The sequence below is a fragment of the Ooceraea biroi genome, chromosome 6 (assembly GCF_003672135.1).
Source record: "Ooceraea biroi isolate clonal line C1 chromosome 6, Obir_v5.4, whole genome shotgun sequence".
Classification (NCBI taxonomy): Eukaryota; Metazoa; Arthropoda; class Insecta; order Hymenoptera; family Formicidae; genus Ooceraea; species Ooceraea biroi.
Window position 1 is genome coordinate 12,788,652 of NC_039511.1, and position 25,339 is coordinate 12,813,990.

At 43.5% G+C, this 25,339-nt stretch overlaps 1 protein-coding gene and 1 long non-coding RNA gene across 9 annotated transcripts in view; one reads left to right on the top strand and one right to left on the bottom strand.

Moving 5' to 3' along the window:
• The first annotated feature begins 278 nt into the window (after positions 1–278).
• On the top strand, positions 279–24,471 carry LOC109610721. 3 transcript variants are annotated; one of them, XR_003406635.1, is made up of 3 exons: positions 279–315; positions 24,181–24,236; positions 24,330–24,471. It is a non-coding gene; the product is annotated as an uncharacterized LOC109610721 (long non-coding RNA). The 3 variants fall into 3 exon arrangements; XR_003406636.1 differs by lacking the exon at positions 279–315 and adding an exon at positions 5,375–5,405; XR_002192999.2 differs by lacking the exon at positions 279–315 and adding an exon at positions 20,987–21,383.
• LOC105276277 overlaps positions 5,521–25,339 on the bottom strand; it is a 139,766-nt gene continuing 119,947 nt past the window's right edge. For 5 of the 6 annotated variants that reach the window (XM_011333822.2, XM_011333807.2, XM_011333814.2 and 2 more), the window contains 11 exons: positions 24,450–24,738; positions 23,558–23,823; positions 21,644–21,796; positions 20,795–20,989; positions 19,758–20,146; positions 19,194–19,430; positions 16,886–17,065; positions 15,004–15,151; positions 13,979–14,245; positions 13,530–13,864; positions 12,359–12,698 (listed from right to left, as the gene is read on the bottom strand). In XM_011333822.2, the coding sequence (XP_011332124.1) occupies positions 12,359–12,698; positions 13,530–13,864; positions 13,979–14,245; positions 15,004–15,151; positions 16,886–17,065; positions 19,194–19,430; positions 19,758–20,146; positions 20,795–20,989; positions 21,644–21,796; positions 23,558–23,823; positions 24,450–24,738 (2,799 nt within the window). Of the gene's footprint in view, positions 12,699–13,529; positions 13,865–13,978; positions 14,246–15,003; positions 15,152–16,885; positions 17,066–19,193; positions 19,431–19,757; positions 20,147–20,794; positions 20,990–21,643; positions 21,797–23,557; positions 23,824–24,449; positions 24,739–25,339 lie in introns of all 6 variants that reach the window. The other variant, XM_026970265.1, reaches the window with a different exon arrangement.

Genomic DNA, 25,339 nt, shown 5'->3' on the forward strand with positions numbered 1-25,339 from the left:
GAGTGAACCAAAAATGGATGTTGGGAGGGACTCAGAAGAGTGAACCAAAAATGGAGGTTGGGAGGGACTCAAGTGGAGTGAACCGACGATTTGGAGACATTCGGGGACGAATGTGATGTCAGGCTGGCCGAGCTGTAAGATCTGGAAAGATAGTCGAAACTGACAGGTCGTACAGAGGATCGGAATGAAAACAAGTCGATCACAACAGTAGGAGTATTGGCCGTACAGCCTAAGACCTAGGCGTGTGAACCAGGGATCCCGGAGAGTTCGAGTTCAAATCTAAGGCAGTCTCCTAGTTATTTTTCGCCTCTTACAGTACGTTTTCAGATTTCGCTTATGTATTTCCTGCGCCTCTCTTAGGCTTGGGAGTGATCAGGTGTTTTTTTCTCTTTTATCTGTCTTGTTTCGTGTCAATAAATATGCTTGTCGGATTTATTAATTCGTATCGTAGTTTCGAAATTTATTCATATATTGTTGTTGTTATTATCTTATAATCAGGATTCATCATTTGTTATACATGTATTATGCACAAAAGATACCGTGACGATGTAGGAAGCACGCAAACCATGGTATTGCTGCAATCTCGTAAGCTTCTGCGCTATATGCATGATTTTATACTTATTGATGTATGAATTATACAAGAACTTGAATTTACTCTTCATCTTTGCTAAACGGGAAACGGAAAGAAAATATTTATATTACTATGCGATGGAAAATATACTATGATGTAAACTTCAAAGAAGGTTCGAAGCTTTATTATGAATATTCCGGTGCCAATGATCGCGTGACGTCGACACTCGACGTTGACAACTCTGCCAATAATCACTACAGAGAAACCTGCAAAACTAATATATGTCTACATGTGTTACGCAATGCGTTACGCGTGACGACACGATCGGAGGGACGAGGAAGTGGGGTGCCGTCCGGGTGCAGGGGTGAGAATTTGCGAGAAGAAAACGCGCAGCGAGCAATCTTCAAAATAATTTATTAAAAATGTCGCACATTCGATATACCTCGAGTCGGTAATCGGCAATGGTACAATTTATAGTAACTATATGCGTGTCGCGTGAGCATGTTTTTCGGAGGATCAGTTAAGGTTCCATGTCTGGCAGGTGATCGATCGTTATTGTTCTTATTCCTTTATTGTGGGCTAATTAACGGTGAGTGTGCTGAGACCGCCGGCTGCATCGAAGTATCACGTGACACGAAATCGCATTTCCGCCAGCGCCCCGCCGACCCAAATGCCGATCTAAATGCGCATTTCGCCTCTGTTGCGGAATGCAAATGCGTTTTCGCCTGATGCCAGGTTACGATTCTAGTGACGTCATATGACGCATTCACTTCCGAGAGAGAGAGGGGGGGTGGGGGAGACTGCCGCTCCGTGAATAAATCATGATGCACTCATGATTCATGCGCGGGTCGGCGCCTCCTTTGGGTTTCGCGTCAATCCGATTTAACGCGAACAATGATTGCCCATTGATCGCGCAATGGATTTTACATTTGTGTGTCAGCACAAATAGATTGCTAATTCGCGAAGAATAGAAGAGGAAAATTGCAGGAAATCAATGGAAACTCATCCCGCGAGATTATGCTAAATCGGTGTACATGTATGTCTGAAAATGTGGAATGTTTTTTTTTCCTTTTTGCAATATTTGGATTCTTTCGTTTTACATTGTTTTATTCCAATCCATGGAAAATGGTCCGGCCCCCTTTCCAGTTTTGGAATTAAAAATGCGAGATCCATGCGCGCGCGTGGATTGCTTTTTATTTCATGATCCTGTTGATACTCCGCATGTTCCGCCTTAATGAATAATGTAACATGTACATATGTACGTATACTTAAATAATGAACATTCTCGCCAGAGAGTGTACGTGTTTAATTTTTAGCAAGTGTAAAATTTCAGTGTTACGCCATTGCACTTAATGGAGCATTTGTGTATCGCGATTCGTGTCACTGCCTTCAATCGGAGCAATTACGAATAAATATGACATGTGCGTTTATGCATGGTCGTGATAAGGTCGCGTGCGTGCGTGCGTACGTGCGTGCGTGCGTGTGTCTTTACGTTATTGTCAGAAATCTTGCTGACCTCGCGCTCATCATAATCGAGTAACCAAGAGGAGAGACTTTATTGGTTCTCTTCATTTTCACGAAATGTATAATCGCATAAAATGTACATAGGTAGTTATCTTAAAAATTATCATCTTCCTTGGAGTCTCCGGTTAAACGTACTCAAAGTGGCGGATAAACGAGCATCTACCGTAGTCGATCTGAAAGATCGTTCGCTTGAAAAAATATCATAGAAACTTACACACATTTACATACAATCTATCCCAAAATACATACGATTCTCAAAAAGTAATCGTTCAATCGGTCGCAAAAGTATTCCGCTTTTTTTTTCGCATGAAAAATCAAAACCTCTCAATCGAGATGCGAATCGACGTGAGCCATCGTTCAAAGCTCTACATCTGCCATTTACAGGAGATGAACAACAAAATGAAAACATTCTAAATATTCATTTTAATGTCCATCTTGCGGCAATCCGTGTCTTTTTCGCAACGCGAGTCCAAAGAAACAAATCTCGATGGATGATTTACGTTAGGTTTACAGCCGATCGAACGTGATGCAATCGTGATGAACCCAGATTTCATTTGGCAATTAATCTTGCTCGTAGCACTCGATTGTGCGATGCTGCGTTGTGAAACGTGACGTTGACGATGACGATTGGGAAAGACGACGCTTCCCGATGATGACACGAAATGACGATGGATGACGTGGACGATTGAACTCGTAAAACTAGTGACTCACAGTTTGTGCCGTTTCTTTTCTTCTGTGCAAAAGCGCAACGGCACTTTTGCGATATTCATAAAGATATCTTTGAAGATACTGCTTGAAAGCGAGATCAATCTAATTTTTCACTGATTTGCACAATTCTTCCAGTTGCGTCTGAATATTTTTCCGAACTATCTTAACTTTCTCACTCGCAAACAGAGAATATCAGTAACACTGTTTCACCATCCATCAATCGCTAACAGCACGCCTGTATATTTGCGCAAAGCAGGAGGCCGAACAGACTATGAAGAAGCAAAATCAAGCAAGGAAATAGCTGCGGTTAGCCTCGAGCAGAGGCAATCCTGACACCGTCTGTTATTGATAACGGCAAACTAATCGTTAACGCAAGTTTCTTTCAGAGAAGGTAGTAGGCGATTGTTGTTGACAATCGATAGACGTTGCACTTTCATTAGCTCTTCGGTAACGCAGCCTATGTACGCGTCAGTACGAGTGTTCCCCGTCCCGTTGCAACGTTAACAACATTTACATAATAACCACGCATAATGCATGAAGTAATACAGCGAACACGCGACTGTTACGGCTGCTTGTCTGTTACATAACAGGAGTGTCAGCGGGACTGTTCACTTCGATCGACGTTGGTTCATCTTTGTGTCATTTTGACGATACATTTGCCCTCGTTTTGTTCGACAGGCCGAAGAATCGATCTCTTCGACAATAGCGAAGGGATCTCTTTCGCTGTCTGCAGTTGCGACAACGAGAGAGCTATAGTTTTTGTGCTTCACGGTTCTTCGTCGTTAGTCGTGACGATCGATCGAGTCATCAATCATTCTATCGCTCGCACAACCGTAGCCGCGGATATGATCTGACACTGTTAACAGTAACGCCTAAAAAGTCATCTCTACGTAATTACTTTAGTGACTTACACCTCGTGATCTAGGATCGCATTAATTTGATTACGATTACGCTTATGTACAATCACGAAACACGAGCCAGCCGGCGAAACGAAAATTCGTCTCCCATCGACAATGCTGATCATTTACGTAATGATTGATATTTACATAAACCAAGTGACATGGCATCCCCTTCGGCGATCGGTTGAATTCACGTCTCAAGGGTTGTCACTGTGTCCACGTAGTTATTGATTATATTAGATATTACCTTCGCGGAGATAAAGCACATGGAAACGTGTGCGAGGCAGTATGTCGCGGCTCGTTTGTATTTGTGTTTGCAACGCGATATGTAGACGCGACGGGAGATCAATTTGCGCTGTGTAACGAGGAAATATTCATTTCTTTCGAATCAGGCATTTCATTCTTTGTTACACAGTTACACAGTTGCGCATCAAATTTTCATTTTATGTATATGGTTGTCAGGGTGCAAATTTCTCAGAAAACGTCCTCATGTAATTGAAAAAATTGAAGCAATATTCTTTATATTAGGAGTGTGATTTAGTTTTGAGGGTTTTGCAACAGATGGCTGTAGTGTCAGTTTGTTCCAATAGCTGTTTCCGATAATTGTTGTTTCTTACAGTGTCGACATTATCCATGACATTTAGTAGCATTATAGCAATAGATGCAATAACAGTCGTGTTTGTATCATCGTAAAAATGCAACTTCCGAAAGCTCTTTAGCATTTTCGACATGCGTTGCTTTTGTTTTTTAATCAAAAGAAAACTGCGGCTGACGGTTATAGAATTCTTGTGGAAACTTATGGTGATTCTGCCCCATCAATTAAGACGTGTGAATACTGGTTTAGACGCTTTAAAAGTGGTGATACTGATGTGAAGGACAAAGAACACTCGGGACAACCAAGAAAGCTTGAAAATGCAGATTTGCAAGCATTATTGCACGAAAATCCAACACAATCCACTTCAGAACTTGCCAGAGCATTAAATGTTGATCGTACAACAGTTACCAGACATTTACATGAAATGAGAAAAATTCAGAAAGAAGGGAAATGGGTTCGACATGAATTATCGGAAAGTGCCATTGCGAACCGGTTGAACATTTGCATTTCGTTGATCGCCAGGCAAAAAAAGAAGAGTCTTTTGTCTCGGATTGTTACTGGGGATGAAAAGTGGATCTATTTTGATAATCCGAAACGCAGAAAATCATGGGTGGATCCAAGCGAACCATCAACATCCACTCCGAGAGGCAATATTCACGGTTCAAAAGTAATGCTCTGTATTTGGTGGAATAGTGTACTATGAGCTGTTAAATCCGCATGAGACTGTCACGGCTGATCGTTATCGACACCAATTGTACAAGTTGAAGCAAGCATTGGACCAAAAACGACCAGCAATTGCGAGTAAACGACGGAAAGTGATTCTTCTTCGTGACAACGCTCGACCTCACGTTGCGTTATCAGTGAAACAAACACTATTAGAGCTTGAATGGCAAGTCTTCTCCGGACATTGCTCCATGCGATTATTATTTGTTCCGGTCGATGCAACACGCTTTAGAGGATACACACTTTCATAATTTCGAAGAAGTGCGAAAATTCGTCGCCGAATGGATCAACTGAAAAGAAGAGTGATTTTATCGTGGTGGAATCCATCTCTTGCCAGAAAGATGGGAAAAAGTTATAGAAAAGGAAGGAAAATATTTTGATTAAGGTATTCATTCATTATCATATTTAAATACATGCGTTTTTGAGCAAAAAAAAACCCTCAAAACTAAATCACACCCCTAATAATTGTGAAATAATAGATTACACAAGTGGTTACTTACGAGATTTTTCCTACTTCTGCAAATTTATTCGACTGTCATTTGAAAAGTCGCAAACATTTTGCAAAAAATTGTGATATATTTTTATAGGAAAAAGTCATATTATTTTAAATTATGTAAAAAATTGTGATATACTTTTGTAGGAAAAAGTCATATTATTTTAACGAGAGACACGTACGTAACATTTAATTATTAAAAACATTTCCTTTGTAAGAGTTTCTCATAAAATTTAAAATTTTCAGTGTTTAATATCTCATGCGGGACGATCCAGTAATTGAGTCGTTTATTTTGAAAGCCATGTAACGTTTAATTTATATTAAAGGTGCTATTAAAACTAAAATGTCGCATCGATTTATATCTGCATTTCATGCATTTGCATCTGCATGTTAAAGCTTGTGTCGCTTCGCAATTGAATATTATATTGAATATCGCGCGACATTGCATTTAAGAAGTTCTACATTCTTCACTTTGGCAAGGTAGATTTTCGCACGAGTGTCACGTTCGCGAAACTGCGTCTCGCTTAAACGTAACTTCGTTAACATCTCATTTAATCCTCGGACTTGGACCGAAGTTTGAGTTTGCCTTAGATGACTAGGATTAAATGTCAACTCGCTCTTGCGAAGTTTCGATAAGCAATTACGCATCCTCCGATCGGCTTTTAAATTTTCACGGATTGCTTCGCAACCGTCCGCTCGCCATTAATAAAATCTGCTTAAACAAAGCGTGAATTGAACTAATCCAATATTTAACAAATCCACGCGAATTTACATCCATTTGCCAATAACGGATTAACAACTTCCAACGTCGTTCAATCGACAAATTAGCGGAAATTCACGTTTCAGGGATAAAGTTTCAGGGAGAGTTTAGGAGTGTCTAGGTTAGCAACGATTCTGCTCACATGAGAGTTGATTCGCAGCCGCGGATGGCGATTACGATGCAACCGCGCGATAATAAAACTTTATTTGTGGTAATAAACGACGATGTGCGGACGCGAAAATCGCGAATTCATGCTCGCTAACGGTCGTACATCGCGATACGATGTACGTTGCATCGTCTAGGCATTGCGTTTTCCTGTTCGCAATAAAATTTTACTGTCACTGCGAAATAAGGGAACAAGACGGCATTCTCGAGAGCAATGTCACGCGATGACGAGCTTCTCGCAGTCATTGTTTCACGCAGCCCGACATCGGGATACGCGCGTATAATCGAACATCGGGTGGAAGCATTACGTTACCGCAATGTCCGGTTACTGAATTCCCATGCAAGCATGTTTTATTAGCACTGAAAAGGCGAAACAATCGAGGTACATGACTGTCGAAATAGACGTTTGGACTTTTACGCGACGTCTTTTACGTCGTCGTACCTGCGCTGCAGCGGTTTCGCGATTACAGCTACCGGGGTGCGTTACGTTACTTTTAAAAGGAGGTCACCGCTTGTAGTTGCGCGTGCAATCAGTTTTTTATTACTTCCATCTTCTCCCTCGGTAAATTAGAACCATTCTCGTCGTAAATGTAGAATGATAAAATGTTCTCGTGCATGGCAGTTATTCGGAGTGTAGTTAATTATGTGTAATTCTGTGAATTAATTTGCTCGTGTCAGGAACGATGTAATGCAACTAGAAGGCTTTCGACGACCTATTTCTGGAAAAATTTCCCCGGCGAGCTGGAACACATCAGCGAAGATAGTATCTGGGTCATGGCTTTAAAGCCGATATCGTTGCATACAGATTAAACTGTAACTTTAAAATATGGAAGTCATTAATAGATCATACAAAAAATAGATTGAAATTTGTCTTTTCAGACGAGGCAGTGGTCGATTGAATTATGCAACTCTGAACGAGCGTAATGCCCTTTTGGTATCGGAAATCGATCGGTGATTACAAATAATAGATGTATGTACGTGCAATATTGCAATATTGCTTTTTTTTACAATTATCGTTCTCCTTGTGAAAGAGGTTTACACGTGGCAGTGCAGATTGTTCTGACAATGCAAGTAAAGTAAACAAGTCAGTCTTTGGTTCTCCGTTCACAAATCAGTCATGTTAATTAGAATCTCGATATTATTGCATGAGACGCACTCGCAGTCATTTTGGCAGGCCAGGTATTAAGTAACGAAATAATATCTTTGGTCCCAGGTGAAAATGAAAACTTTGTCAGGTAATTTGCACGATGACTTAGTATCTATCGTGACACGAGCAAAGGTCTTTTTCATTTGTCAGAAGATGTTTATTCCCTCGTGAATTTCGTTACACTTTATGACGTCACTTTTTGATAACTTTGCTTTTCGAATAATACTTATTTGCGCGATATTTTTCGTTTTAACATATAGCCGTTTGTTTAGGGTCATCTCGTCGCAGAAATGAGAAACAGTATCAAGATAAAAAATTTCCGTAGATACAAAATTAAAGAAACGAGATGGCAACACCGTGACCTCCTTTCTTCGTAGAAAATTTATATTGCTCCTCCTGATTGAACACGAGATCCGGCGAACGTTGCATGCATTGTCTGCCATCGGCGGAGTAATCCGTAAGATTATCACTTAGAACGTACCACGATAAATCTTATCTTGCCGCAGAACGTCGACAAGTACGGAACTCGCGTGTGTACCCGAGTTCTCATCGTAGAATAAGAACAAAATTAAATTCATTTTACCGTGTCCGTGCCAGATCCAGCTGCGTGATGAAGGACATTAACGATTGTCTTCCTTCAATGCGTCATTACACCTCAAATCATCGCACTTCCGGCGCATCCTCTCGCAGTTATCGGTCACATATGCGTTAACGACTTTGCATATACACTCGCGAATTACGCAATATAATAGTTGGCGGTGTTTTCGGCTAGCTGAGACAGTGTGCGACATCAGCACGCCACGTTCTTCTTCTTCATTGATGTTCTTCTTCTAGAATCTCCGTCTTCTCTGCTTCGTTTTCTCTCCTATTTCAAGAGAATGTACGCGGCTCTATCGTGATTTTTCGAAAGTTTACTACGCTTATCGAGTAGTGAAGCTGAAGGTGAGAGAGGTGCGAACTTCCGCTCGCAGTCGACGTGCACTGTGCGAGAAAAATCATTAGCAATATCACACGTTAAACAAGCCGTTTTTAGCGCTCTTTCGTGCTTGTGTTATCTAAAAATATTTTTTTACCGGAAACAGTGTCGAGAGTACTGTTCTGTCGATTTGCGGAACGACTAGTTCTCGACTGTCAACTGTCTGTAAGAAACAGCGGTCTTCCTAAAGTTTGCGCGTGGTACTTTGCGTAAACTTGATCAATATAGATAACATATTGATCATGCCACTAAAAGTTCTACCGAAGTTATAAATGTCAAAGTTTTATCGCGCCTGAGACTGTGACGTGCTCGGCTGATTGCATAATAAAGCACGATAGTTTCAATCACCTGGCAGTTTCGACGTCTTGGTCGCCCTTTCAGATCTACGTAGAATTATTTAAGCTTCCTAGCGCGACTACATTACAATTTTCCCGGCGACAGTCGTGGGAGCTCGTAATTTCATCTTCGTTAATTAATGGAAGCGAAAGCGGTCGATGAAACTCGCTCTCATTACGTCGCCGTCGAATTTGTTCATTAAAATCGAACATTCCGATAATAACGTACGAAGTAGTGAATAATTAGAGAGAGCTAAAAGGCGCGAGTTACATAAATGTAAATCTCGAAACGAGAAAAAGAGAGAGAGAGAGAAAATGGAAGGAAAAGAGAGAATCGGCAGTTGAAACATGCGAGCGGAAGTACACATGCAACATCGTTATTCGATACAAATAGATAAATAATCGATTATGTACAAGTATGAACAAGGTGTACAAGCCGTGGCGGTGACGTCGGTGTAGCTCGTGCTCCAAGTGAACCGAGAGTAAATCGCGTTCGGCCAACCGTTTTGTTCCATCTCGCTAAACTTCCGCGTGCGCTATTCTAATTCATCCCGACGACGCGTTATTAAAAGTACAGCGAGAGGAAGGAAGTAGCCTCTTTCTTGATTATAATGAAATGTCGGCTAGAGTTGCTGCCGACAGACGCCGTTCGCCCGGCGTAACAATAATGTCCGGAGCACAGCTCCGAGGAAAACAGCATTATATATTATCACATAATTTCTCAGGCTACTGAAAGTCACTACACATTACTCGCTTCTCTCCCCAAGTGGTATCGCTAAAATGGATAATTAAGTCGCCTTGTAATCGACTATCGCTTTAAACTTGGTCAGTATCTCTAGCTGAAATTTTTCTCTCGTCGACTGAGGCTGCAATCTCGATGAGAGCGAGCTGCTATCTCCCAACATCGGAGAGCTACAAATTTCTTGTCGACAACGCGCAATCGAACGAGCAATATCATCGAGAGCTCCCGAAAAATGTCAGAGTTTCTTCATCTGGTCAATCAAATCAAGCGAAATCTCTTCTTAGTTTATAATTGCCCAAGGTGTTTTTATCAATGATTCGCCTCCAATAATCGTAGATCCAGCAGCTACACTCGCTCGCTTCGAGATGCGACCCGAGCACAGACGTCTAAGAGAAGTCTGCGGCCATGATACGTAGATGAGATCTTCGGAATTACCGTGTTATGTCTGCGTCTAATGTCTTCCCGCGTTCTCGCGAAGGGATAATCGTCAGCGGGACGAAGCGATCTAAACCGATCGAATCCTACGGATAATAACACGCGAACGCAGGTAACAGTAATATACAAAAATCTTACCCGCCGTCATAGCGGGCGGATATAATCGACTACTTTTGGCAGTAAACGATAGGCGGTAACGAGAAGTTTCCAAGTTTCTTGCGTCACCACGGCCGCAATATACAGCACGCCACATTGCGTTGAGTAACATTTTCCACGATCGGCGCCTGAATTTATCTAGTTGCCGACGACTCGGGTCGGCTACGCGCCGATCGTTCCAAATTACAGACTATTTTACAGACGATCTCGTGTGAGTCATGTCACGCGCGTTTAAAAAAAAGGAGCCCGAGTCGAGACGGGAGAGTCCCGCCCGGCTCTAGAAGTCGCTCGTCTACAGTTATCCTCGAGAAGGACTAATGTTTTAGTACTAAGCACGTTGCGCGCGACGCTCGATGCCTCGGATTTTCTGAACGAGGTGTGTCTTAATCGAGAGGTGCCGATCGGACCGACGTGGCGCCTTGGTACAATCAACTATCAATGAGAAATCATTCAATCGTTCGAATATCCATGTAATGCAAGGCTCGAAATCGATATCGAATGCGGTATCAAATATACTTTGCATGGCTGCGAAGCTGTGAATAAAATAGCGTCTTCTTAAATTTTGCCGGTGAATTGCAAGTAAATAAAGTTAAATTACGCAGGAATGAATTTATCAACGTACGCTGATGGCTGCTCTCTGTTAATCGCGACTGTACGGAACGTAGCGACAGCCAAACCGTTAATGGACGATTAGCTGGTCAACCGATGTTGATAGAGACTATGTTGGTCTGTAATAATTTGCTAATCCGCCGACAACAATCTGTTAAGCCCATTACGTCTTTTGCTTATTGCAGTATTCAATCTCGGTATTACGGCAAGATGTGTAATCCTCTTATTAGCTTTTACAGCTGCACTAATCGCCGGGATTCAAGATCAAGGGGCGGCGTCGTTCGATCGTCACTAAGCCACTCTACCATAATAGCGACATACTACTAGGATCTCATTACTTATTGTCCTCGTTAAAGTAGCTCGCGCTTTGATTCTTGCGTTACGTTGCGGCACGTTTTCCTCTCCTTGATCCGGAGATGGCCTTCGGGCAGTTTGATGGAGAATCATTAAAACTTCCGCGTGCCGGATCCCAGCACGTCCAGCATGGTACTTGGAGAAGTGATAAGACTCCGCGAGAATAATAATATCCCTCGCACACGAAGATAACGAAGGTGTCAGAACTCGAGAACTTCCGGAACCCGCCGGTTATCGCGGCAGTGATTATTTCGATGTCTGCGGAGATGGATCGAGACTTCGACGGGGGTCGATCGCGCGTCGATCCGCTTGCCTTCAGATCTTATGCGCGCGTCTGAACGTCGATCGTCAGATTAATCCCCGATATCGTTGAGTTCTCGTTTAAAAAGTTTCAAAATGATTCAAGAGCCTAAAGTGAGAACATTGGATTGGCAGTATAGAGTTGTTTATAAGTATAGCGATTACTATGCAGAACCAGGCGATTACCGCAACGCGTTGATCGACGAAAAAGTTACAGCAAGCGCATCGTACGATCGCGTCGTCGGATTTAATCCGCCGTTACATGTTTCCATGCGACGCCGTAGTCCCGATGTAGACTCGATGTAGACATCACCGAACTCATAATCCTAAGAAGCGTTTCAGTTCGCTGTTCTACAATTATCTCGACGTTCCCCCTAAATCAGATCGCTCAAAGCTCCTCCGACTTAGCCATCATCATCACCATCATCCCCTCGATCTATAACGAAATCTTCTCCCTTGAACAACCGACCGGGGAACGAAAGCGCTCGTTCGGCGAAAGGGGGAAGGCGTTCTCCCCTTCGTCCGAGTCATCGAGCGTCGAGCGCGTTTTCCGATCACAGGTGGACTCCGGTTCCCCCACCTGACGTCCCGAATAATCCCTTGCACGCGACAGTTCTGCGCGTTACGCGGAGGCGATTCCGCGGATCCTCCCGGCAGCGGCGGCAGCAACAGTAGCAGCAGCAGCGGCAGCAACGGTATTGGGCCCAGTGTCCTCAGGAGAGGAGGACCGAGCAGAGGTTCACCGCTGATTCATGGGAGACCCAGGCCGGAACTCGGACCGACGACGACGTGGACGACGACGACGGCGATCGTCACACGGTGGTGACCCGGTCGACCTCAACGTAACGCACAGAACTGTCGCTGTGTCAGCATATCACTTCCTTGCCGTCGATTATCGCCGTCTCGGAGGAGATGCTCTTCAGACGGTGCTGGGATATCGAGCGACGGCGACGACGTCGGCAGACCCGCCACACGATAAAGCAGACGACGCTGAGGACAGTGATCACCACGAGCGCTCCCAGGGCCAGCTGCAGGGGCGGCAGTCGCAGCAGCATCGAGCAGTGCGTCAGGGCCTCGTCGTAACCGGAAGGGCAGTGGGACACCCCGTCGCACCAAAGGGAGGCGTTTATGCAGGCGTCCAGTTCCGGGCAACGTTGCTCGCAGTCTCGCGTCATTTGCAATCCTGCCGTTGACGTCACCGACGGTCTGCGGGTCAGGCAGAGGATCGATAGAGAGTTATATTGTTCCGCTGCGTAACAACGCGGGCACTCGCCGTCGCTCGGCCGCCCTTCCTGCCCGCTTAATCGAGGGCAGGTGACGTCGAGCGGATATTAATTAAGGTGTTTTCCCGGGGAGACGTTCGCGTTACACTCGAGCGACCGTACAATCGTGCCGCCGCCGTCACTTCCATACGGCTCTGATATTACGTATAATGTAAATCAGGAAGCACCAGAGAGTCTTCCGGCGGCAGCCGGATCGATTTAATTTAAAGGGAAATTTACAATCTGCTGATAGTGCTGATACTGAATTATTATTAGCGTCTAGTAACTTTTTAATTGGGTTTTCGTCGGTATTTCATACGATATTTTAGGATTCCGCGATTTTGCTTTTGATTTTGCCTTTATATCTCCCCTTAAAAAATTTAAATTTATAATTGCATTGTGATCTATAGTTTAAGTTCTGCGTTTTATTTATGATGTGAACAAGAAATCTTTTCCAAGCAGAGACAAATATACTGCATGCCTTCGCGAGAACAATCTTCGTTTCTATGAAATTAAGTATATCGAGTACAAGTTCGCAAAAGTTGCGGAAGTTGAACTCGGTGAAGTTTAACGAAGGGAAGATTTCAAGAAGATGGTTACGATCGCGAAGATTCTATCAACCATGATCTCTACTGTGTCTGATGTCAGCAATATTTTGACGATGGATGTAACGTCCAGAAGTCCAATCTCAGAATCGATATCTCAGATGCTTAATTTCACTTCAGTTTCTGATTCTTTCAACACTGCAATTAAATGTCACATCATTATCACGTACCTTCTGGTGAGCTCGAGCCAGGTGACCGTGTAGGTAGCTGGTTCTTTGATAAGGAATTCCACGGCGATGGTTCTGATTGGATCCTGTCCTGGTGCGAGGATCATCGCGTTGCTGCTGACAGCCCAACCGTCGCTGAAGACCTCCACCACGTGGTGCCGTGAATCGGCTGGCGGTTTCGGGCACACGGACACGTGAATCGCGTTACCCGTGTGCACAACAATGCGATTCTTGGTTGCACACTTCGTCTTGTTCGACATGATTATGCCGTTCATCTTCACGTACAGGTACTGATTCGGGCCGGGATCGATCAGCCACGGCTGGTTCTCGCAGTTTTTCTGGTAATAAGAAAACCACTCGTGATTACTCTGCAAACGTCTTCCGAGACGACTAAAGGAAACGTTATTTCAATTATTATTGATCCACGTTATGTAAAGTTTCTGTGTGCTTACCTCGTCATCCTCCGACGGTGACGTGTACTTAATTTCACCAGACGGCCCCCTGACTCTGCGTTTCTGCATACACGGCGTCGTCTTCACGAAGTCCCAGGTGCCCTCGAAGAAGAGATTATTGTAGTCGTCCAAAGCGTCCATAGACAGAACAGTGAAGTGCACCTCCGCGATATTGGAAGTGGACTTGATATTGATGGGTAGCGATCGATTTGAGCAGAGACAATCGCGTTGAATGGGCGGTGCATTCGGCCAGGGTAAATCCAGCACCTATATATAGGGCATGACAGACAGATAAGTTCGATCGCCTTTATTCTCGAAAGTGTATTTTAGATTTGTCACGTTTTCATGCATTGCGTGACTACTGCAAACTATTCTCGATCGATACATCGTTCACATTTGCGATAATTTGCTTCGTAGTCGTTAGAATTAAGAACATTTACGCTTCGGATACCTACGGTTCATTTCGAAATGAAATCTTAAATCGACAAATCCTGCTATGATTCGCAATCACGAATCTCGTGTTCCAATTTCGTATCCACGTTTATTAGACGTCGAATTAATAGTGTAGGTCACGTCCAAGTCTGATTTATGTCGGTATTGACTACTTGGTAACTTCGGCGAAAGTCTGCTGGTCTATTTTGGCGTCCCGTTGGCGTGTTCGAATTCGGAGATTGCTGATACTTGCTGTCGTATCGGCGAAACCGTTAATTACTCGATCAATGCCACCTGTTACTACCGATTCCACGCGATTTCGATTGTACGAACATGTAATTAGCTCGTAATTTCGTAAGCTTACAATTAGTCTTCTCCAGATCATTCGCGATCCGTAAGGTAATTACCCGAAATGTTCAGTACAATGCAAATCATCCTTCATCATGCAAATGTTCTTGCATCTGGCCGTAATCAAAGCACGGAGACAGTGTTTTTACGATTTGTTGTAATCGTAAAGTTGAGCTTTCGCAGAAGTCTACGCGACCGCCTTGGCGTGGAACTAATCGCAATTACTAGAGGTTTCAATTACGCACCTTTACGGAGAAGTTCTCGGAACCGACGCAGAGCAACCTATTGAAGTCGGAGCTGCTAACGCTGCGGCAGGTGCGATTCCCATTGAGAAGCTTGTTGAACCTCAGCTTCACCACCTCGTCGTGTTCTCCTTCGAAGCGGTACACGCAGCTGCAAAACCCGTTCTGGCCTGCACTTTCACCATTTAATCGAATCTACATGCCTCGCCGGCCAGGCAAAGCAGTCAGTTTAGTGATCGATATTGCGGGAAGATTACGAGGAACATCGAAGGTTGAACGCTCGTTAATCGGGATAGCGGCCAAAGTGATTTTAAGGGTAGCTCATGGCAGCGTGTAGCCACCATTACAAAGTTCCCTTTTGGGATATCGCAGACGAAATTATCTCTCACTGGGGAGGAAGTTTCTGCGTCTTTTATTACCCGACCGGAAAATGAATCTCTCGAAAAACGTCAAACGACAATTTTAGTTGAGTGAAATCGATTTTATCTCTTATGGTTCATGACACATCCACGTATATGGAAACGATTTAATCCCTTGAGTAGATTCTTCCCTTCATATGAAATTTTCAACTTAAGAGATTTAGAAATTGTTAAAATTGAACACAGACGGTTCTTATACATAGCGCATTCCTAGAACATTGCCTATATAATGCAATGACAAATACGATGAGAGTGTTACTGAACGTTATCGTAGAAACTCTGATTTGCCGGCAAAATGATATCGGTTCCACGTAAAGCTTAAAGCTTATTTTACGATTGTCGTAAAGCCACGGCCTAACTGATATTTTATCGGGGCTGCGAAAGATTCGATCCTGGACAGTAATAAAAGGATGACGCGCGCGATAACGCCGTTTGAAGATCATCAAAGATGTATGTGTTCGTTCCTTAGAGGAACAAACGTACGATAATAATTTCGCTATAAAAATTTCATGAAAAGAAAGAGGAAGATGTCTACGGTTTGAAAAATAAATTGATATAAATCGCGATCATATTGCACAAATTGCAAGCTTTGTCGAAATATGGAATCATCGAAGACAGAAACTAAACTAAATGGTTTGCTATATTTTGTATCTTTGAATCCAAAAGAGGATATTTAGTTTCCTTATTGAATCATATCCTAATTATATTACTTATCAATTTTAATTATAGTCGAATCATCGTGTGACTATCGTGTTTTTACTTATTCTGTATAAAGTAGGGAGCAAAAACTACATACAGAGATTACTTGGGCTTTGTATCGATACTCGATATCCATAAGCGGAAGAATGAAATACGCGCTGGCCAAGAATACGTGAGAAATATCATAAGTAATCCATGTACCTACTTTTGATTATGACACGAATGCAGTACATGGCGCGCTTTTCATCGTCGCTTAGCGTGCGGCTCTAATCCTACTTCCCGAAGCAAACTATCTCTCGCTCGTAATTCGTTCGATCGTGAAAAAAAGATACTGTATTTACGTATATTTTACGAGGAGGCCAACGACACAAATGCCCGTTAATAACGAGTCATCGAAGAATTGACGGACGATAACGAGCTAACGACGTCATTATCGTGTCATTATAGTGTTACATTGGCTTTCACGATAGTATCTCTAATCGATGCGGTCCAACGTAGACGATAGACCGTCATAATGTCAAATTGTCACTGCGACACTATCGGCGGGCGATCTATTACGATAGATGAATGATAACACAGTGGTCGGCAAAGTTGCACGATTATGTCACAAATTTCCTCATACATTTCAAAACCGCGAGACTGTACACTTGGCAAACACCCGAATTTCATTTCGACTGAGATAACGAACAATAACGCATATTTTCCGAAATTTTTATCAACGTTTGGAGACTCGTTTAATTCGTGACAACAAAGGAATACGCTCTTACCTTATATTCTTTGATCCCCCGCGGCCGTACAGAAATATGTCACGTGGTCCCTGGAATCTACGATCTGGATAATGATCTCGGTTTCGGCTGTAGAAGACGCGAGAGCACGGCCCGCTACCGTATGGATCGCCGTCCTGGTGAAGATCGACGAATTCGTACAGAGCGCGGAAGTTGACGGGTCTGGAAAAAAAGATTATGACATCGAGATTAATTTATTAAAACAGAACTTCCCAGGAAATCAAATTAATCAAATCGTATCGCAAATGTATGAAATATGGAGCTTCCATTCATGAAGTTTATTCACAAGATAATCAAATGAAGAGGAAAAAGGAAAATAAAATACAAGAATATCCAATAAATCTCTTCCTCCATGTCTACGACTCGTTAACTTGATCAAAAATCCAATTTTCGGATCAAAGCTGATGGAGTATGTAAAGGGGTAAAGGGCTAACGCGTGCCGCTGTCCGGTAGGGTTCGACGCGCTGATGAAGATCGACGAACCCCGGCCTCGGCGAGAGACGTTGCACCATCGGTTGCGGGGATGTTATTAAACCTGGCCTGAGCTTATTATAAAGTCCTCGTGCCGCGTCGGTAGGCTTTATCTCGCGCGGAAAGGATTAACTAGACCGTGCGATGCATCCGCATTGCACGTCACTCATCGTCGGCTCATCACGCCCGGGTACGTCGTTGTCTACAGGCCGATAGACACGATCGCGAGAAAAATAGAGAGGACGATGACACGCGTAGGGTGCTGCCGTGTCGAACATGGCGTGATAAACGGATGTAACGCGTGCAAAATGTGAATCGGAGTGTGTCACCAACGGTAACGCCGCGGAAAGACCAGCGTGCTCAATTATTCATCGGCAAACGCCGATCTGGATCTCCGGTCGCGTGCGCTCTGAGGGATCATCGCGGGATTATCGCGCGCGCGGGCAAACGGAAAATAACAGGCAGCCGCGAATTAATCGTTCGCCGAGATCGCAATCGCGATTTAATTGTCCGAGCGAAGCGAACTTTTTTGTTCAACGTGCACACGACCAAATACCGTTGGTTTTAATTTTTAACGATACTAACGCGTTCTACGTTTATTCATGGTACATTCATGACGTTCTATGGAAGAACAACGCGAGGTTGTATGTACAGCTTAAACTGGCAGTTGTACGAACGCGTGCCAAATTTTCCGCAAAGTCGGCTCGTTCGTCTCTCTTGAAGCTCGCATTTCTTCATCCAGAACGCAGCTTCATTTAAATAATGCACGGAGCAACGAACCTTGGTCAAGAAGTAAAACGCGTAAGACTTTTTCGCGCGCGTGAGAGAGGGATTGGGAATGCCACGTATAAAATTAAGCAAATAGAACGTGGAGGCTGCCGTTGCCGCCACGTGTTTCGGCATTCCTCTAAATTCCTCGCTATCTTTCTACCGCTCTGGGAAAAGGATGGGAAAGGGGAGAAACCTCTCTCATGAATAACTCACGTATACTTTGTACTTTGTACGTAGCGATGGAGAGCACAGCCGTACATGCCGGCGAACGAATGAAACGTGTTACCTTGGCAGATATTGCGCCCCGTATTGCTATAAAACCACCCCGCGTACTTGTATCTCGTACTTGTAACTCCGCAGCGGTTCGATACGATATTGTGAGCGAGTCAGGTGAAACGTGGGATTACAACGAGCCACTTTCCGAACGTTTCACTGTTTGTGGCTACAAATTCCCTTGAGATTTTTTCGATAATCCATTAATACTCCCTTGCCCGATCTGCCCTCCGAATAAAACAAAACCGTCTGAAGGAAAGAAAGCTGGAAATATCTTTTAGGTGTTTTCTAGGTTTCTGAATGTTTCGGATTCGCAGCTGGTAAACGTTTTTGCCAAAAAGTAATCAGACTGGGTCGAAAAAATGAGAGTACATTTATTCGATTGTTCGATTATTATATATTCGATATAGTTCTTCGATAGAATGCACAGATAGCCAATCTTACGAAACTTGTCAAGCCGATATTTGTTGTTTGCCAATGTGAATTGCTGGAATTCCGTTGATATTAAAGTTACGGTAGTTGTTATAACTTTCCTACATCGGAAGTTGCAAGAACGGGCAAGTGAGTTCAACTAAAACAGACGATACAAGAGATGCTTCAACTCAATGTTTAATCTAACTTTACTAATCTCGTTTCATAAAATGTATCTTTAATTCGGACTTTCACAGTTGAAATACACATCTTTGCAGAATACAGATTGATTTTATTCTCTGCACTGAGCAATGATGAGTAACATTCGTGTACACGAAATGTTCTAATAAAAATTAGCACTTACCTGAGCGCCGTCGACTCGACCATTCGCATCTCGATAGTCAGACTGCTTCCAGATGAAACAAAGCTTTCCCCCAAAGAGCACGGACGACTAGTGTTTTGCAAGATAGCGTGGTCGCAGGTCCTCGGTACTTTGTCCTTACAATATCTCGCTAGTAACGTGGTGTTGCTCGCAGGGCGCGCAAGAACTGGTTGAAGCGGTTCGCCCATTCTCTCGGCGTAACGTTGACGCTCTTTCTCACTGAGAAACAGACATTCGAAATTACACGAAATCTGTAACTCCTCTCATAAACGTTTAACATCCTGCTTGATAATCAAGAGAATTACCAAGACTCGTAGAGATCGAGTTAATAAAGTAATAATAGAAAAAAACAGGGTGCTATAATGCATAATACAATGTATTATATTGTAACGCGTGGCAGCTGATTAGAAAACAAAGAAAATCGTGAGAGTATCGTGAGAGTAATCTACAAGACCGCGTGCGGTCGAGATCCTGGAAGCTTTCATTGAAAATTGAAGTAGACCAAGCTCTTGTGCTAAGATCCGGCAATCTCCTTATCGTGCTTACCAGGCGACGTCGTTGCACTCCGAGAGCGGCATCATCTCTCCATCCCAGACCATCAGCGTTGTCGAGCAGTCCTCGTCGGTGCTGGACAGACCGGTGCCCACATGGAACTTAAGGATGGACAGCCAGACTCGGAATTGCGGCTGCGGCGGCCTCGGCGCCGGTCTTCGCCAGACAGTGCCCGGTCTCTGCTCCGGAAACTTCGGCAACGGTCGGGGTGGCGTCGGGCTCGGAAGGGTGGGTCCGGCGCCACGTAGATGGTACAGGCACGTGCTGTTCCTCGGCAGCGAGTGACGGGGCGACGCCAGGATGCCCCCGCCGGTGCCCCGCAGCCAGAACTCGCAACGCTTATTCTTGGCGTAGGTCGGCGATTCGGCGTCCACGAACGTGACCTGGAAGCCGACGCGAGTTCGTACTGCGTGTCGCCGCGCGGCGAGGCCGGGCTTCACGTCGCCGATTCAACCCCCTCGGATGGGGTGAGCGGCTTCCAGCGGATTGTTCGAGCGATCGCGTGTCTGCGGTCCTATCTGATGCGCGTGTACCCGGCGGTGTGTCGTTAGGGAATTTTACGGGATATTACGAGCACCCGGGTGATATCGTTGCTTCTGGTCTATAGCTGCTCGTTGGATTTTATACGCGATCAACGAGGTGGAGTGTATTCCCAAGCGATTCGCGATTTTCGGTAACACAGAGAGGTGGATGATAATTTATCTCGGCTCTTTGTGAGAGGCCGAATATGCAATTACTCTTCATCACTCAGCGTTATCCCGAGGTACACGATGATTTTCCTGGACTATTTTGTTGCATTGACATATTAATGATAGGAATTAATTTAACAGTATATATAACGCTTATACTAAAAGATCGAAATTTTGAGGCATGTTGTATCTTCCAAAGTATTATCTCAAAGTGTTATCTCTACCTAAAATGTTATTATACATCTAAAGTGTCCAATTTTATAGGTAATTAAGGAGAAACGAATAGATCTGCTTTAATTAAGGTGCCCATTACGCAGTTTAATGGGAAAGGCTCTTACGTACTTGCACTTCTAATTGAAACCCATGCAGGGAATGGGGCGGCGTCGGATGTAAGAAGGTGCCATAAGGGGAGGTAGTAAACTCCACGAGGATCTCCGGGCCGCTGCTGATAGCCTCCGGTACCGGCTCCCCGCCACCACAGAATTTTAGGATCACAGGCTCCCGGGTGGTGTATCCGTCATACACCGTTACATAGTCCTATAAAGACAAATTTCTCCATTTCGCGGGGAGAATAAATGATGGAGCGGAATACATTCGGGAAATAAAGCAATCGGAATTTTTATATATAAGAGAGAGGGTCGTCTTCAACTTGATCTTCACATACATATTTAATTTTCGAAATGTATCATTGCAATCTACGAATGTCTTAATATATGTTAAAATCCTAGATAAAGAATTATCACGTTATTAATTATTTTCAGTTATTAATTATAAGAATTATTTATTTTTATATGTCAAGCTAACAGATTTTATTATTAACAAAATCCATAAATTGCTTCAAAGGAAAGGAGGAAGAGCCATGGAGTTTGTACGGCTGCATTCAATACTTCAATAAATAGCATCACTCCGTATTCTCCGTATCCTCCGAGAGGTATAGTGTCCATTTTTTAACGTTTTTTCCGACACACTGATCTACGGTTTTCCGATGTGCTGTTACGAGCCGCGGTTAAGAAAACTGCGGCAGAAGGAACGCGATGCTTAAAGATATTTCTACTGGCGTGGAATCGCTATGCAAAAGCGGCTGTTTAGCAGACCGGTCACGTTGCTTCGCGACCCACTCGCTTCCTTTTTCTCTGTCTCTCGCTCTGAATTTATAACAGCTAATCCAATTTTCGCGGTGGCTTTACGTACCTGAACGACGTCGCAATCCTGCCAGAGACGCAGTTCCCGAGGTGGCGGCTCGGCTTGAGTGGCTGGTCGCGCCCTTACAGCTACCAATTGGCCTCGGGGCTGTTTTACGTGAATTAAGGCGTGCTTGCCTGGGGGTACTTCGTGTTGCCTGACCTATGTCATGTACAAATGCCGCTTAATTTATTTTTTATATCAGGAATTCGCATCTTCTCCTCATATAAATTCTTTATCTTGATCCTTTCGAAAAAGCACATTGTTTTACATACATGTAGCAAACTACGATTTTGTTGATACTCTTTTAGCAATACTTCGCTGAAGTTTGAATTCAAAAAGAAATATAAATGTTACAGTAAACTGTATGTTTACAGTCATATACAATATAGATTCTATAAAAATTTTAACAACGTACCGGCGATTCGATATTTTCTATTATATTACTATTTCTATTACATTCTACTGCAATACTTGGAAAGCTTTTCTCGATGATCGATAATCGAGTCGGTTCGCATGGATTCGATGCACAATCGTGTAACGTGCAATAGACACACGTAAAACTAGATTTTATTCCCTCTTCGCGGTTCTGAGCTAATAGCACGAAAACGTGACGAATGGCTTTATTTGAACATCGGCAGTTTTACGATGTTGAGTGTAAGTGCGCGATAAAGACCGGAATGGTTGTATCAGCGTTTTCGGAATAAGATGAATCCCCGACAGATATATATACGAACGGGGAGTCTCGCTCGTAATCGAAGTCTATCTAGCGCAAGTCCCACGTGTGTCTGTCTGTCTGTCTAGTTACACACGAAGTGAACAAATGACCGCCTCTGGCGTCGAAACGGGGGACCGTAAATTCTACCCGTACCTTCACGTGTTTCGTCCATCAACCCGAGGATGAGTGAGCACCGAGAGAAAGTTGATTAGTTTCGCAGCATCTCGATTCGCGACGAAACACATTACGGAACGCTGACATTGCCAATCGCTATTGATCATTGAGTTGTGCAAATAGATTGTTTCTCGCGTGAAAGCAAGAACTTTCTGACACGTGAAAATCAAGAGCAAACTGTAGAGAAAATAATTAAAAAAAATAACGATATGAGAAAGAAAGTTTCAGTTCTCTTCTCTCTTTTGAATTTAATTCGCGGCGTAACAAACTCACAGAGGCGCCTTTTTTCAACTTTTTCCAAAAATATTGTCGATATATCTAGTCGCGGAATTTTGGTGCTTGGCTACTGAGCAATTTTAAATCTCCTCGTGTGAGCAAAAAATTGTACCGACCAGAAAGAAACCGTCATCCGCGTTGATTTATGTGACAAGAGATGTGGCCGACTCACACGGCACTGTACAAGATGTTAAGGGGAAATAATGGTCACCGGGAAAGGGTGTCGTCCCAAAAATTTGTTAACCACGCGCGGGAGGGAGCAAGTGTATTTTTACGACCACCGTCGCAGGTGTGTCTGCTTGAAACAGAAATATGAGCCGTGTCAAGGCTCCTTGTCCGACTATGTCGATCGTATATCATTGCGGCGCATCTGCTCAGCAACGAGCAGATTAATTCGGACGATGATACATTACTCCAACGACATTGCCTAGTACGGCGAAAACGATTCCCTAATGAGCAGCTTAAGAGTTGTGAAAAACTTCTTCATCTCTGAGTACATTCTTCATTCGCACATGCTTGCATTTGAATGCTTTCTTATATCATCATCATTTTTTATTTAATGGAATGAGCAAAACTGATCCTTCAAACGCACATAAGATTCAATTGCAGGCATAAAAGCGGAAATGATAGAATTCGGTTTTTACGCGATTGATTATACGCTAATTAAACACCGCATTTCGTGATTCTCTAGCGATCACGGAGCAGGATAAAAAATACGTGTTTGTTAATGCTGGCAATTTACACGAGTCGCTTACCGCGTAATAGCAGGTGAGATTGCGGGGATAGAGTCCGGGGAAGTTAGGCGACTGCAGTCTGCACTTTCTCTGGTCGCAGTCGGTGAATATACGGGAGCAATAAGTCCCGGATATTAGGTCCCCTAAGAACTGCTCGGAGCTTGGCTTCGTAGGTGGTGGCACGTGATGTTGCTCGACCATTTGTACTGGCATCGCCATCGACGTGTTCGCGTACTCGACGGACGTGCGCTCGGTCGACGCCGGCGTCCCGACGACCTGCGTTATTCCTGACCACGTGACGTTGGAATTTTAATTATCGACGACGAAAATATCGGGAAATTCTATGTCCGCGCTATTTCAGTGATCGCTTATTACTAATCTATCCACTATGCAATTTTATGAACGATCTTGCATGTTTGTACTGCAATCAATTTGCGAGAAGTATATGCAAGCGTTACTAATTAATTAATGGAGAAATAGTTATTTAGTTTATTTAAAATACATACAAAATATCGCAGGCAACAGGCTTTTAAATGCGAAAGATTACTGGATTGTATTATGCGTTAATTTGTAAAGTTTTGTGGATAATTATAATCTGTGATTATGACAAATAAATAATCATGATAACGAAATATCTTTTGCAGGTAAAAATCGTAACGAGAGAGATGTTCCACTATAAGAACAATGATATATCCATAAGGTAAAATAAAATAGCGGCGAAAGAGAGACGTGGATTTTAATCAAATAACGTTTATCGAGGATGTCTAACTTGTTCTGAACTGGTCTCGAACAGAATAAGCGTGCGAAGCAAAAGCCATGAAAGGACACGAGACAAATGACGTTTGCGAGAACGTGTCGGGACCGAACTTCGTAAGACGTGCCCGAAATCTGTAACCGAAAGCTGATCACCTACCGACGAAGGGATTCCCGTAGCGCACCACTGCGTCGGACTTCCTGATCATCTTGTATGCCATCCGGAAGTCGAAGTTGAATCCCGTCTGATCTTTACTGAGCCTGAGCAGCTTGAGAAGGATCGACACGCTTGATGTTTCGCTGTAGTAGATTGCGGGTCCCCAGGATGTGCCGCACCAGAGACCGCCGACGTCGGGACGCTGGGCTTCCGAGATCTGCAGAGATCCGTCTGGACATCCTTCAGCGGTGAACGATACGAATTTGCCTAAGGTGAAGCTGTCGAAGGTCAGCTGCAAACAGAAAACTGCTCGTGAAATAATTGGACGTTTATTTTAATACTAAAAAATTAATTTTGTATTTTTGAGACAAACAATATCTCGTTGAGATAACGATAAAATGTGTAATTAATGTAAATTATTCAAAACTATTTTGTTAGTCTTACTTCTGTCTATGTATTCATTTTATATGAAATATTTTCCCAACCACATTCTTTTCAGTATTATTATAAATATTATATATACGTTTCATTTCATTATATATATATATATGTTCCACTTCATAATGGAACTCCCACGATTGGAACTGTCGACAATGAACGGACGATCGATTTTATTGTAAAGGCTTTCCTTTTTTACATCGTGTCGAGCGAGTAAATTCGCATCGGCGTTATCGACTATTGATCGTGTCGTCAAAAATTGATAGTTCGCGCGGTTTCCCATCCGCGAAAGAGCAATCCGCGGCCATCCGCACCGCGCGATTAAAATATCGACAGACGCTCTTTGGCGATGATAGAAGGCAGTTTGCACCTATGATCGCGTGAGTGGTGCGATGGATGTCATAAACGCAATTGCAATCGCCTGTACATGGCAGAGTATCTGCTATATTCAAGAC